This window comes from Dendropsophus ebraccatus, chromosome 1, assembly GCF_027789765.1.
Source record: "Dendropsophus ebraccatus isolate aDenEbr1 chromosome 1, aDenEbr1.pat, whole genome shotgun sequence".
In the NCBI taxonomy this organism is placed as follows: domain Eukaryota; kingdom Metazoa; phylum Chordata; class Amphibia; order Anura; family Hylidae; genus Dendropsophus; species Dendropsophus ebraccatus.
This window is the reverse complement of record NC_091454.1, coordinates 214442075-214458444: the sequence shown is the minus strand read 5'-3', so window position 1 is coordinate 214458444 and position 16370 is coordinate 214442075. Positions and strand designations below refer to the sequence as shown.

The 16370-nt window shown below is 46.4% G+C and overlaps 1 protein-coding gene across 1 annotated transcript in view; it reads right to left on the bottom strand.

Annotated features, from left to right (window-relative positions):
* MAN2B1 (mannosidase alpha class 2B member 1) overlaps positions 1 to 16370 on the bottom strand; it is a 35127-nt gene that overhangs the window by 8997 nt on the left and 9760 nt on the right. Inside the window, exons 3-12 of the mRNA XM_069947782.1 lie at positions 12582 to 12755; positions 12311 to 12504; positions 5500 to 5632; positions 5227 to 5372; positions 3484 to 3600; positions 3316 to 3398; positions 3018 to 3138; positions 2839 to 2917; positions 515 to 624; positions 201 to 308 (exon numbers count right to left, since the gene is read on the bottom strand). Coding sequence (XP_069803883.1) covers positions 201 to 308; positions 515 to 624; positions 2839 to 2917; positions 3018 to 3138; positions 3316 to 3398; positions 3484 to 3600; positions 5227 to 5372; positions 5500 to 5632; positions 12311 to 12504; positions 12582 to 12755 — 1265 coding nt within the window. The remainder of the gene's footprint in view (positions 1 to 200; positions 309 to 514; positions 625 to 2838; positions 2918 to 3017; positions 3139 to 3315; positions 3399 to 3483; positions 3601 to 5226; positions 5373 to 5499; positions 5633 to 12310; positions 12505 to 12581; positions 12756 to 16370) is intronic.

Below are 16370 nucleotides of genomic sequence, written 5' to 3'. Positions count from 1 at the left end.
TCTTATTAAGGGGAGTGCCAGCTGCCCAGAAAAGGGAGAAATGTAAAACACGACATGGAGAGAGAGGAGTGGCTGCACATCACACCTATGGCTGATACTAGTGCTGCTAAGTATACTCCAGAGCTGCAATCACTATTCTGCTGACGGGAATATCACCTATATAACCTGTATTGCAGCAGTTAAGGGGATGAGGGACTCACACTTTTAGCTGCCTCGGTGGTTGGGCACACACTGATGTTCAGCAGATGGCAGTATGTAAAACTTTCCTTGGTCCCAGTCAGACTTGCGAGAGCGTTACTGATCACAACCTGCAAGATACCAAAGGGACAATAGATATAGAGAGGACACAGGACAGGACACCAATATAAAATGCATTATAGACATCATTATCACTAAAGATCATTCATACAATAATATTCTCATCCCCTGTTTGGAAATCAATGAAAATTTCAGCACAACTCTACAGTGACATTGACAGGATATTCCATATGGGATAATCCATGGGGGAGGTTACCTGGCAGCTCTCCCAACCTCTATACAGCCGCAAGGTGTAGTCATCATTCACATGCTGTTTTGCTGTTCCAGTTACAGCATCATGGTGCTGAGCTACTCCCATAGCACGTCCTGAAATACAGGTAATAATATAGTCAGGAGCCGGGTTACTGTAATAAGATGTTACAGGGTAATAAGAGGATCAGGAGTCGGGTTACTGTAATAAGATGTTACAGGGGTAATAAGAGGATCAGGAGCCGGGTTACTGTAATAAGATGTTACAGGGGTAATAAGAGAATCAGGAGCCGGGTTACTGTAATAAGATGTTACAGGGGTAATAAGAGGATCAGGAGCCGGGTTACTGTAATAAGATGTTACAGGGTAATAAGAGGACAGGAGTCGGGTTACTGTAATAAGATGTTACAGGGGTAATAAGAGGATCAGGAGCCGGGTTACTGTAATAAGATGTTACAGGGTAATAAGAGGACAGGAGTCGGGTTACTGTAATAAGATGTTACAGGGGTAATAAGAGGATCAGGAGCCGGGTTACTGTAATAAGATGTTACAGGGTAATAAGAGGACAGGAGTCGGGTTACTGTAATAAGATGTTACAGGGTAATAAGAGGACAGGAGTCGGGTTACTGTAATAAGATGTTACAGGGGTAATAAGAGGATCAGGAGCCGGGTTACTGTAATAAGATGTTACAGGGGTAATAAGAGGATCAGGAGCCGGGTTACTGTAATAAGATGTTACAGGGTAATAAGAGGATCAGGAGCCGGGTTACTGTAATAAGATGTTACAGGGTAATAAGAGGATCAGGAGTCAGGTTACTGTAATAAGATGTTACAGGGGTAATAAGAGGATCAGGAGCCGGGTTACTGTAATAAGATGTTACAGGGGTAATAAGAGGATCAGGAGCCGGGTTACTGTAATAAGATGTTACAGGGTAATAAGAGGATCAGGAGCCGGGTTACTGTAATAAGATGTTACAGGGTAATAAGAGGATCAGGAGCCGGGTTACTGTAATAAGATGTTACAGGGGTAATAAGAGGATTAGGAGCCGGGTTACTGTAATAAGATGTTACAGGGTAATAAGAGGATCAGGAGCCGGGTTACTGTAATAAGATGTTACAGGGTAATAAGAAGTTTAGGAGCCGGGTTACTGTAATAAGATGTTACATGGGTAATAAGAGGATCAGGAGCCGGGTTACTGTAATAAGATGTTACAGGGTAATAAGAGGATCAGGAGCCGGGTTACTGTAATAAGATGTTACAGGGGTAATAAGAGGATCAGGAGCCGGGTTACTGTAATAAGATGTTACAGGGTAATAAGAGGATCAGGAGCCGGGTTACTGTAATAAGATGTTACAGGGGTAATAAGAGGATCAGGAGCCGGGTTACTGTAATAATATGTTACAGGGGTAATAAGAAGTTTAGGAGCCGGGTTACTGTAATAAGATGTTACAGGGTAATAAGAGGATCAGGAGCCGGGTTACTGTAATAAGATATTACAGGGTAATAAGAGGATCAGGAGCCGGGTTACTGTAATAAGAGGATCAGGAGCCGGGTTACTGTAATAAGATGTTACAGGGGTTATAAGAGGATCAGGAGCCGGGTTACTGTAATAAGATGTTATAGGGTAATAAGAGGATCAGGAGCCGGGTTACTGTAATAAGATGTTACAGAGCTAATAAGAGGATCAGGAGCCGGTTACTGTAATAAGATGTTACAGGGGTAATAAGAGGATCAGGAGCCAGGTTACTGTAATAAGATGTTACAGGGGTAATAAGAGGATCAGGAGCCAGGTTACTGTAATAAGATGTTACAGGGTAATAAGAGGATCAGGAGCCGGGTTACTGTAATAGGATGTTACAGGGTAATAAGAGGATCAGGAGCCGGGTTACTGTAATAAGATGTTACAGGGTAATAAGAGGATCAGGAGCCAGGTTACTGTAATAAGATGTTACAGGGTAATAAGAGGATCAGGAGCCGGGTTACTGTAATAAGATGTTACAGGGTAATAAGAGGATCAGGAGCCGGGTTACTGTAATAAGATGTTACAGGGGTAATAAGAGGATCAGGAGCCGGGTTACTGTAATAAGATGTTACAGGGTAATAAGAGGATCAGGAGCCGGGTTACTGTAATAAGATGTTACAGGGGTAATAAGAGGATCAGGAGCCGGGTTACTGTAATAAGATGTTACAGGGTAATAAGAGGATCAGGAGCCGGGTTACTGTAATAAGATGTTACAGGGTAATAAGAGGATCAGGAGCCGGGTTACTGTAATAAGATGTTACAGGGGTAATAAGAGGATCAGGATCCGGTGAGGTAACCGGTTACTCACGGAGTCTTAAGCTGCTGCTGGTCCCGTACGGTCCATGTGTTGCTGCTACTCCGGTTAAGGCCTCTAGCTGGTTACAGACCTAGTTATTATATACATATATATGACATTATTACTATTGCTCAGTCTCCGATGCGGTGACAATCTCCTCTCTGCTACATCATATGTAAGTTATATTTCACCTGTAGGAAGTTGTTGCTGAGTCTCTCGTAGCGCTTGAAGCCGGCCCGGCTGGTGAAGTATCCCGTCCAGAACATGTGAGGACCGTCTGCGTATGGGAAGAAATCATCCATCTTCACTGGCCTAAGACATAGTGAAGTTACATTGCGTTATTCCCCTAAGGTTATAGATAAGGTTGTCTTTCTATCTGTTTATGTGTATATGTGTGACGTAGGCCTCTTATACGCACTACATACACTTACCTAGAAGGGGGTAACCCTTGTATTATGTGCGACCCATCCATGGCCGCCCTGTACTCACCAGCTCAGGTTCGCTCTGTTTAACGCCGTCAGGTAGCAGCTCGGTGTGGAGTAAATTACATTCACTTTGCTCCCGTTCTTTTGCTGAAAAAGAAAGCAAAGACAATTCAGCCATCAAGTATCTACACAGTACAGGATACATACTGTATGGAGGTAACCGGCACCATACCTGAGCATTCACCAGATCAATAAGCTTATCCATGTTCTTATACCAAGGGATGGCGTTCTCATACTGGAAGTCAGAGCCCATGGTCATAACAAGGTGCTGGGAGCGATACTTGTCTGCCTAATGGAGGGAACAACAATCATTACTACACCATGACAGGTATACACAGCACAGGTACAGTATACACATCTCCTCCTCACACTACTACTGGCCGCCGCCACCGCCACCACCAATACAGTATACACATCTCCTCACACTACTACTACTACACCATAACAGGTATACACAGCACAGGTACAGTATACACATCTCCTCCTCACACTACTACTGGCCGCCGCCACCGCCACCACCACCACCACCAATACAGTATACACATCTCCTCACACTACTACTACACCATGACAGGTATACACAGCACAGGTACAGTATACACATCTCCTCCTCACACTACTACACCATGACAGGTATACACAGCACAGGTACAGTATACACATCTCCTCCTCACACTACTACTACACCATGACAGGTATACACAGCACAGGTACAGTATACACATCTCCTCACACTACTACTACACCATGACACGTATACACAGCACAGGTACAGTATACACATCTCCTCACACTACTACTACACCATGACAGGTATACACAGCACAGGTACAGTATACACATCTCCTCACACTACTACTACACCATGACAGGTATACACAGCACAGGTACAGTATACACATCTCCTCCTCACACTACTACTACTACACCATGACAGGTATACATAGCACAGGTACAGTATACACATCTCCTCCTCACACTACTACTGGCCGCCGCCACCGCCACCACCACCACCACCACCACCAATACAGTATACACATCTCCTCACACTACTACTACACCATAACAGGTATACACAGCACAGGTACAGTATACACATCTCCTCACACTACTACTACTACACCATGACAGGTATACACAGCACAGGTACAGTATACACATCTTCTCCTCACACTACTACTACTACTACTACACCATGACAGGTATACACAGCACAGGTACAGTATACACATCTCCTCACACTACTACACCATGACAGGTATACACAGCACAGGTACAGTATACACATCTCCTCCTCACACTACTACACCATTACAGGTATACACAGCACAGGTACAGTATACATATCTCCTCATACTACTACTACTACACCATGAAAGGTATACACAGCACAGGTACAGTATACACATCTCCTCCTCACGCTACTACTTCACCATGACAGGTATACACAGCACATGTACAGTATACACATCTCCTCCTCACACTACTACTACTACACCATGACAGGTATACACAGCACAGGTACAGTATACACATCTCCTTCTCACACTACTACTACACCATGACAGGTATACACAGCACAGGTACAGTATACACATCTCCTCACACTACTACTACTACTACACCATGACAGGTATACACAGCACAGGTACAGTATACACATCTCCTTCTCACACTACTACTTCACCATGACAGGTATACACAGCACAGGTACAGTATACACATCTCCTTCTCACACTACTACTTCACCATGACAGGTATACACAGCACAGGTACAGTATACACATCTCCTCCTCACACTACTACTTCACCATGACAGGTATACACAGCACAGGTACAGTATACACATCTCCTCCTCACACTACTACACCATGACAGGTATACACAGCAGAGGGTATGGCGGATGATCTTATACCTGTGTGTTCACAGCTTTCATGAACAACTGTAAAACAGTGTCCACATTATTGTCTTCCATCTGTGGATTATCCATAATGGGGGGATCCGCACACAACTGATCCCAGCAGAAGCCGTCCGGAGGGTTGTAGCCATTCGGCAGGACACCTATCAATAACACTATTATTATCAGGTGACTGGTGGATGATGTCAGCATTACTCAACACATATAAGGGAAAGTTGGGAGAAGTGGAACTAATACCTTACAATGACTATAATCCATCATGTCACCCACCGGTAAAGAGGTCAGCAGAGGGCGCTACCAGATCATCACTGCCTCTCCAGATCATCTCCATCTGTTTTTTGCTTTCACGATTCTGTTTGTCCTGATAATCCAATCGGCCGAAGAACAACCCATCATATCCCATCTGCCAGACAACAGGGGGGATTATCAGGTAACAATGCTGAAAAATACATCCTCACAGCTTATCTGGTGGCAATATTATAGTAGTTATATTCCTGTATATAGGAGGCAGTATTATAGTAGTTATATTCTTGTATATAGGAGTAGTATTATAGTAGTTATATTCCTGTATATAGGAGCAGTATTATAGTAGTTATATTCCTGTATATAGGAGCAGTATTATAGTAGTTATATTCCTGTATATAGGAGCAGTATTATAGTAGTTATATTCTTGTATATAGGAGCAGTATTATAGTAGGTATATTCCTGTATATAGGAGCAGTATTATAGTAGTTATATTCTTGTATATAGGAGCTGTATTATAGTAGTTATATTCCTGTATATAGGAGCAGTATTATAGTAGTTATATTCTTGTATATAGGAGCAGTATTATAGTAGTTATATTCTTGTATATGGGGGCAGTATTATAGTAGTTATATTCTTGTATATAGGGGGCAGTATTATAGTAGTTATATTCCTGTATATAGGAGCAGTATTATAAAAGTTATTTTCTTGTATGTGGGGGGGGCAGTATTATAGTAGTTATATTCTTGTATATAGGAGCAATATTATAGTAGTTATATTCTTGTATATAGGGGCAGTATTATAGTAGTTATATTATTGTATATAGGAGCAGTATTATAGTAGTTATATTCTTGTATATAGGGGCAGTATTATAGTAGTTATATTCTTGTATATAGGGGCAGTATTATAGTAGTTATATTCTTGTATATAGGAGCAGTATTATAGTAGTTATATTCTTGTATATAGGAGCAATATTATAGTAGTTATATTCTTGTATATAGGGGCAGTATTATAGTAGTTATATTATTGTATATAGGAGCAGTATTATAGTAGTTATATTCTTGTATATAGGGGCAGTATTATAGTAGTTATATTCTTGTATATAGGGGCAGTATTATAGTAGTTATATTCTTGTATATAGGAGCAGTATTATAGTAGTTATATTCTTGTATATAGGAGCAGTATTATAGTAGTTATATTCTTGTATATAGGGCTAGTATTATAGTAGTTATATTCTTGTACATAGGAGCAGTATTATAGTAGTTATAATCTTGTATATAGGAGCAGTATTATAGTAGTTATATTCTTGTATATAGGAGGAGTATTATAGTAGTTATATTCTTGTATATAGGGCTAGTATTATAGTAGATATATTCTTGTACATAGGAGCAGTATTATAGTAGTTATCCGACATGGAGAGAGAGGAGCGGCTGCACATCACACCCATGGCTGATACTAATACTGCTAGGCTAATTTTTAAAAACCAATGTCAGGATGTTGGCATATAATTTGATCAAACCATACCGCCCCGTGTACCACGTGCAGGTCTCCTGGTTCACACGGGTCCCTACACTAACTACACACTGTGTCGGTTGGCGGCTGCCAACCCCGCAAAGCATGCACATGAAGGGATGGGAGGCCATGGAATGTCCCTGCAACCCCAATGTCACAGGACCAAACCCAAAATGCCCCACCAATACCCAGCCAGCACCACCAGCAGAGAAGGCTGTGCACGCTTTGCGGGGTTGGCAGCCGCCGACCAACACTGTGTGGAGTTAGCGTAGGGACCAGTGTGAACCAGGAGACCTGCACGTGGAACACAGGGCAGTATGGTTTGATCAAATTATATGCCAACATCCTGGCGTTGGTTTTTAAAAATTAGCCTAGCAGCATTTGTATTAGCCATGGGTGTGATGTGCAGCCGCTCCTCTCTCTCCATGTTATATTCTTGTATATAGGAGCAGTATTATAGTAGTTATATTCTTGTATATAGGGAGCAGTATTATAGTAGTTATAGTCATGCATATAGGGGCAATATTATAGCAGTTTTGGGGTTCAGGGAAGAAACAGAGTGCTGCACCTCACACCTATGGCTGATACTAGTGCCCCTAGGCTAAATAAAAAAACACATCAGAATTTTGTGTATGAATTGATCAAGCCATACTGCCCCATGTACCTCGTGCCGGTATCTGATACACATGGGTCCCTACACTAAGTCCACACCGTGCCAGTCAGTGGCCACCAACCCCGCAGGCGTGCACAGCTAGGGAACGGGGGCCATGGGACGGCCCTGCGACCCCCATGCCACAGGACCAGACCCAAAAACACCACACCAGAACCCGGCCAGCACCGCCGGCGGAGAAGGTCGCCCCCAAGCAGCACAAGTCTGGATAAGGTATTGCGCTCACCATAGCTGCAGCAAACAGAATGGGAAAAAACAGGAGGGATTAAAACCATGTGCACTCAGGTGTCTCCTGCTAATTGCGGTCATGTGGGTCTCACCAGGAGGAGTGCAATACACGGAGAAAAGAGAGAAACAAAATGCGGTTCAGGGAAGAAACAGAGTGCTGCACCTCACACCTATGGCTGATACTAGTGCCGCTTGGCTAAATAAAAAACACATCAGAATTTTGTGTATGAATTGATCAAGCCATACTGCCCCATGTACCTCGTTTTTTGGGTCTGGTCCTGTGGCATGGGGGTTGCAGGGCCGTTCCATGGCCTCCCTTCCCTGACTGTGCACACCTGCGGGGGTGGTGGTCGCTGACTGGCACAGTGTGGACTTAGTGTAGGGACCCATGTGTATCAGATACCTGCACGAGGTACATGGGGCAGTGTGGCTTGATCAATTCACATACAGAATTCTGATGTTTTTTATGCAGCCGAGAGGTACTAGTATCAGCCATAGGTGTGAGGTGCAGCACTCTTTTTCTTCCCTGAACCATTATAGCAGTTTTATTCCTGTATATAGGGGGCAGTATTATAGTAGCTACTAGAAAATGTACCCGGCGCTGCCCGGGTATAAAGTGTCAGTGTGTTAATTAGATTTGTTCTAAGGTGCCCAGGAGGCCAAGCTAAAGGTATTGTCAAACTGAACTTGACAAAGCGCTGCGGCGTGAAACTGTTGTGACTGCAGAGATGGTCCCGCACCTATTCCACCTTTCCCCCTCCTCGGTATGATTTGCTACCAATAAACCACTGAAGATTCCAGCAGATCGGTGAGTGCACTGGATTTTTGTTTCTCCTTGCTTATGCCAGTATCGTCCTCCTTTTCCCCGTTGCACCCCGACTATTATCTCAGTTGGTTCGTATATGTCGATGCATCGCCTAAGTATCTACACGTGAGCCTAGTCCACCCCTAGTGCGGGCACTACCTTCTATTGACCATTAATTATAGTAGTTATATTCTTGTATATAGGAGCAGTATTATAGTAGTTATATTCTTGTATATAGGAGGCAGTATTATAGTAGTTATATTCTTGTATATAGGAGCAGTATTATAGTAGTTATATTCTTGTGTATAGGAGCAGTATTATAGTAGTTATTGTGTGAACAAGGAGGTAATGAATCCAGCACTCACCGGTATCTTGAACAAAGGCTTGCTTCTTTATTTCATGTCAAATGAATAGCAGGGAGGGAGAGGGAGCGCGGCGTGTCTCTAATGTCGACGGCTGTTTCTGGCCACACGGGCCTGTCGTCTAGCCGAGGTTCTCGGCTAGATGACAGGCCCGTGTGGCCAGAAACGGCCGTGGCCATTAGAGACACGCCGCGCTCCCTCTCCCTCCCTGCTATTCATTTGACATGAAATAAAGAAGCAAGCCTTTGTTCAAGATACCGGTGAGTGCTGGATTCATTACCTCCTTGTTCACACTGTACATGACTGTTCCTCCTGTCCGTGCACCGCTGCTACAGGCTACCTTTATTGGAGACTTACTCTCTCTGCCTACACCTGTGCTCCATTAGATTTACGGCTTCGCCTGCTGCCCATCGGTTGTGCTGAGGTCTCTTGCTCCCCACGTACACATTATAGTAGTTATATTCTTGTATACAGGAGCAGTATTATAGTAGTTATATTCTTGTATATAGTAGCAGTATTATAGTAGTTATATTCTTGCATATAGGGGGCAGTATTATAGTAGTTATATTCCTGTATATAGGAGCAGTATTATAGCAGTTATACTCTTGTATATAGGAGCAGTATTATAGTAGTTACATTCCTGTATATAGGGGCAGTATTATAGTAGTTATACTCTTGTATATAGTGAGCATTATTATAGTAGTTATATTCTTGTGTATAGGAGCAGTATTATAGTAGTTATACTCTTGTATATAGGGAGCAGTATTATAGTAGTTATATTCTTGTATATAGGAGCAGTATTATAGTAGTTATATTCTTGTATATAGGAGCAGTATTATAGTAGTTATACTCTTGTATATAGGGAGCAGTATTATAGTAGTTATATTCTTGTATATAGGAGCATTATTATAGTAGTTATATTCTTGTATATAGGGGGCAGTATTATAGTAGTGAGATTCTTGTATATAGGAGCAGTATTCCTGTATATAGGGGGCAGTATTATTGTAGACAGGGGCGTAACTAGGATTCATGGGGCCCCATAGCAAAAAAGTGTATGGGGCCCCCCAACATATTACCTGTACTGGCGATATGGAGCTGTCCCCCTGCCTTTGGCAGCTCTGAGACGCTGGGGGGGGGGGGGGGGGGGGGGGGGGGGGGGGGGGGGGGGGGGGGGGGGGGGGGGGGGTAGCAGGCCGCTCGGAGTCCCTGCTGGTTGCGGCAGTCCAGGGGGGTGACCTCCATTATACTGACTACTATACAGGATGCTAGGGAAGCGGGATGACCCCATTATACAGGATGCTAGGGAGGCTGAGTGACCCCATTATACAGGATGCAGGGAAGCTGAGTGACCACCATTATACAGGATGCCAGGGAGGCTGAGTGACCTCATTATACAGGATGCTAGGGAGGCTGAGTGACCCCATTATACAGGATGCCAGGGAGGCTGAGTGACCACCATTATACAGGATGCCAGGGAGGCTGAGTGACCCCATTATACAGGATGCCAGGGAAGCTGGTGACCCCATTATATAGGATGCCAGGGAAGCTGAGTGACCTCATTATACAGGATACCAGGGAAGCTGGGTGACCCCATTATACAGGATACCAGGAAAGCTGACTGACCCCATTATACAGGATACCAGGGAAGCTGAGCCTGAGTGACCCCCATTATACAGGATGCCAGGGAAGCTGGGTGACCCCATTATACGGGATGCCAGGGAAGCTGAGCCTGAGTGACCCCCATTATACAGGATGCCAGGGAAGCTGAGCCTGTGTGACCCCCATTATACAGGATGCCAGGGAAGCTGAGCCTGAGTGACCCCCATTATACAGGATGCCAGGGAAGCTGAGCCTGTGTGACCCCCATTATACAGGATGCCAGGGAAGCTGAGCCTGAGTGACCCCCATTATACAGGATGCCAGGGAAGCTGAGCCTGAGTGACCCCCATTATACAGGATGCCAGGGAAGCTGAGCCTGAGTGACCCCCATTATACAGGATGCCAGGAAGCTGGTGACCCCCATTATACAGGATGCCAGGGAAGCTGAGCCTGAGTGACCCCCATTATACAGGATGCCAGGGAAGCTGGTGACCCCCATTATACAGGATGCCAGGGAAGCTGGTGACCCCCATTATACAGGATGCCAGGGAAGCTGAGCCTGAGTGACCCCATTATACAGGATGCCAGGGAAGCTGGTGACCCCCATTATACAGGATGCCAGGGAAGCTGGTGACCCCCATTATACAGGATGCCAGGGAAGCTGGTGACCCCCATTATACAGGATGCCAGGGAAGCTGGTGACACCCATTATACAGGATGCCAGGGAAGCTGAGTGACCCCATTATACAGGATGCCAGGGAAGCTGGTGACCCCAATATACAGGATGCCAGGGAAGCTGGTGACCCCCATTATACAGGATGCCAGGGAAGCTGGTGACCCCAATATACAGGATGCCAGGGAAGCTGGTGACCCCCAATATACAGGATGCCAGGGAAGCTGAGTGACCCCATTATACAGGATACCAGGGAAGCAGAGTGACCCCATTATACAGGATAACAGGGAAGCTGAGTGACCCCATTATACAGGATAACAGGGAAGCTGGTGACCCCATTATACAGGATGCCAGGGAAGCTGAGCCTGAGTGACCCCCATTATACAGGATGCCAGGGAAGCCGAGTGTCTTCCAGCTGGCAGTGATAGTTACCATCCTCCTGCTGTGTCTCCTCCTCAGGCCCTGCGCGCACTCTGCCATGAGCGAATATCCCACCCGCGGTGGGCGCTGGGGGCGGGGCTTGCCGCGATGGGGGCGGGGCTTAGCGGAACGTCCCGGGACTGTTCCACTTGTGGAGAGGGGGACACTGGTGCAGGACGTTCTGAGCCTGTGTCAGGGGGAGGTGCGGAGGTGTTACAGAGGGGATTGCAGACGCTCCCTTCTGCGTCTCTGGCAGGGTGCTTTGCTATCAGTAGCGTAGCTACCTTGAAGACAGGGGAGACGGGCCAGACGGGCCCCCTGTAGTGCGGGGCCCCATAGCAACTGCCTTCCCTGCCTTCATGGTAGCTACGCCATTGATTGTAGATATATTCTTGTATATAGGGGGCAGTATTATAGTAGTTATATTCTTGTGTATAGGAGCAGTATTATAGTAGTTATATTCTTGTATATAGGGGGCAGTATTATAGTAGTTATATTCTTGTGTATGAGAGCAGTATTATAGTAGTTATATTCTTGTACATAGGGAGTAGTATTATATAATCTTGTACCTGAGCAAAGAGCAGGGCTTGCTCTCTGGAATGCCCAAAGGGATCAATGTGCCAAGCCACCCGGGGTCTGCCGCATTCACCAAATGTAGACTGTAAGAACTGTAAGCCGAGGGTCATCTGGTCAATAATTGGGCTGTAATGTGCGGCCGCCTCATCGTTCATAGTCCAACCTCCATTAATAAACTCCAGGCGACCTAAGACATAGAGGGAGATGGCCAATACGATGTATGGGCAGGGTGAAGAGATATTTATAGTGCTCTCTACCACTCACCTTCCTGTATGAGCTGAACCACATCTCTCTGCACAGTCGTCTTCTGCTCCATCCACCAGCGCCAGAAAAAGGCGCTCTCTACGTAGATGAACCGTCTCCTGGGGTCTGCAAGCAGCTGAGGGACCACTGAGTCCAGAATATACTGCACGCCAGCATGCTGAATGTTGTTACGTTCTAGAAGATAGAAAATGTGACAGAAGCGCCCTCATAAGTCAAGGATGGGAAACCTGTGTCCTCAGCTGTTACTAAACTACAACTCCCATCATGCTTTGGCTGTCCAGGCATGATGTGAAATGTTAAAAGATGGTGGATAAAAGGAACGCGATGAGAAGCTTATAAGGCAGGAATTGAAGTGTGTATGGATAATTATAAAGCTGTATGTAATGTTCTATCCTGTAGTCAGGCTTCTATCTATTCGATATCCACTTAGCTACTTAGCGTTACCCACAGTACACCACAGTTATTAGGAATGGTTCCCATGTATCTTTTGCACACTACAATATACTACAGGTAACATTACTAAGTGTTACTCCAATATGTACACCGGGTCAGTCACAGACAATCACTGAGATACTGCTTGTCTCACCACTCTTGCAGCTGGTAAAGTCCAGGAGATTTGAAAATCCCTTCTCCAAACGCTTTGTATAGAGTGGCATCACTACAGATACACGAGTGGGCCAAAAGTGCTCCTAGGAGATGCGGAGACTTCTGTCAGAGAGTGGGCTGGTCCTACGGGGTGATTCATTATATATAGGCCCCCATATTCCATCGGATCTTTTGCGTATTAGTATCTGTACATTATATAAAATGGAAATAGCTCCATGTCTATTGCATATATATATTTCTTTACGTAGAAACATAGAAGATTGTCGGCAGAAAAAGACCACTGGGTCCATCTAGTCTGCCCTTTTAGTATTTTCTTTCTTATTATCTTCGGATATATATATGTTTATCCCAGGCATGTTTAAATTCTGTTATTGTGGATTTACCAACCACCTCTGCTGGAAGTTTGTTCCAGGTATCTACTACTCTTTCAGTAAAATAATATTTTCTCACATTGCTTCTGATCTTTCCCCCCAACTAACCTCTCACTGTGTCCGCTTGTTCTTGAACTTAGTTTTTTACTAAAAACACTCCCCTCTTGAACCTTATTTAGTCCCTTAACATACTTTAAGGTTTCGATCATGTCCCCCCTTTCCCTTCTTCCTCCAGACTATACAGATTCAAATCCTTAAGTCTTTCCTGATATGGTTTATGCCTCACACCCTCCACCATTGTGACCCGTCTTTGGACCCATTCTATTTTATCAATGTCTTTTTTTTTTTAGGTGAGGTCTCCAGAACTGGACACAGTATTCCAGATGTGGCCTCACCAGAGCTCTATACAGCGGGATTACAATCTCCCTCTTCCTACTGGTTATACTTCTAGCTATACACTCCAGCATACGATTTGCTTTCCCCACCGCCTGGTTGCACTGGTGACTCATTTTAAGACTGTCAGAAATCACTACCCCTAAATCCTTCTCTTCTGAAGTCTTTTCCAACACAGTACTGCCGATGTGATACTCGGTGCATTATTTTACATTTGGAAACGTTGAACTTCAATTCCCACTGTTTGGACCACTTATCTAGCAAAGCTAAATCATTTTCCATATTACTGACACCTCCAGGAATATCAACCCTATTGCACACTTTTGTGTCGTCAGCAAACAGACAAACTTTACCTACCAAACCTTCTCCTATGTCACTTACAAACATATTAAAAAGAATAGGGGGGGGGGGGCATGGTTTGAGCATGGCCGAGTGAAGACGTGCCTTCTCTCAGCTCCGGGCACTGCTCATCATTACTGGGACGAAGGCCGATCACTGCTTGGCACAGGGATGCCCACTAGGGCTAAAAAGACCCCTGCAACTCCACTGGTGACCCACCGGGCATCTATTACCCGTTTTGTCCACTCTTTATCCCCTTCTCCGACGACAGATTCGGGCAGCTCTAAAATGGCCGCAGCCGCAGCCGCCGCCAGGAAAGCGACCCAGAAGTCCTGCCCTTCCCAGAGCTCAGCCAGCCGCATCCAGCGATCCTCAGGGATGGAGGGACCCCCGATTCACCTTCTCGGAGGGAGACACTTACCTCGGAGGGAGACCCGCTATTGGCCGCTGCCCCGGCTGCTCTACTCTCGGAGGTAAAGAACTTGTTGCAGACCCTCCCCACACGCACTGAGCTTACAGCACAGCTGTCCCACATGGAGGAGCGCCATGGGAAGGACATGGCGGAACTGAAAACCGCGGTAGCCGCCATTACCACCTCGATCTGTTCCCTAGAATCCCGGCAATCCGAGCTGGATAAAGCCATCACTACTGTTGCTCCCCGGGTGGATGCTAGAGGCGGTCCTGCGAGAGCTCATATCCCACGTGGACGACCTGGAAAATAGGGGCCGCTGCAACAATGTTAAGGTACACGGCCTCCCCGAAGACATAGGGCCCGATCGCCTGGTGGACACAGTACGCAGCATCTTTAACCAGTACCTGGGGGATCCGGAGGGCACACATGTGGAAATGGACAGAACACACCGCGTGGCCGGACCCCGTTCCCAGGACCGCAACCGCCCGTGGGACGTCCTGTGCCGCGTCCACTATTATCAGCAAAAGGAGACACTGCTGCAGCGCGCCTGGGAGCTGGGTCCCTTAGACTACCATGGCGCTGAAGTCACTCTGCTGCCCGACCTGTCGCGCCATACCTTAGCGATGCGGCGCCTCCTGCGTCCTCTCCTGGAAGTGATCCGAGATGAGGGGGCCTCATATGGTTGGGGATACCCCTTCCACCTTATCGTGCGACAAGGAGGGACCTCCTGCATTGTCCCCACTCCGGGAGACCTGCCAGAAGTCTCAAGCTCCTGGACATCCCCGAACTACCGATCCTGGACTGGACCGCTCCCGTCCTGCGGCTAGACTGGCTCCCGGGCGCCGAACGCCCCCTAGCGAACAGCGTCGATCCCGCCCTCCCAGTCGAGAGGACCCCCGTCCGACTCCCCTCCACCAGCGTTCCCCGATGGTTCGGGGAAGACCGGCAGAGGACTGATCGGGACATTGTAGTGAACTCCTCTCCCGCATATCCTGCATCGCGGGTCCGTTGCTGTGGTACCCGCTACTTACTCCCCATTCTTGCTGCTAGATTCCGGGACACGTGAGCCGCCTCCTGTGGGGGCCAGATTAGATTGTACAGTGTTTATGTGCCCCAGTGCCTTGGTTAACCTCAATAGCTGGCCTGTGGCCCTCTTGGGCGTTCGCCTACCCCTAACACTACTCTCAGGCATATGGGCTCTTTGTGCTCCCGGTTTTCCCCTCTGGCCCCCCAGTTTCTTCTCCTCTACCCCCCCAGTACCCTGTTTGCTTGATAGATCAGTCTCCTCCCCCTTCCAGCTGGACATGATGGCATCAGCATGTCCCAATGCAATCCCCACTTTCCCTCGGATTTAAGCTGGGTTGCCCTGTGTCCAATGGAGGCCCGTTTACCCCATGAGGCATAAGTACTTTTGCTCCATATATATTTGTTTTCCTCCTCTCCCGATGCCCCCTCCTTGTTCCCCCGTCTCCCCCCCCCCCTTGTTTTTCCCCTGTCTCCCCCCCCTTCCTTGTTTCCTCTTGTCTCCCCCCCCCTGTCTCTCTTCCCCTCACTCACCCTCCCCTCCTTATTATTCTATTCTATTCCTATTATTCTATTCTTTGCGTCTCGCTGAACGCGCAGGGCCTGAACATACCAGAGAAGCGGTCCTCCCTGCTGCGCCTCCTC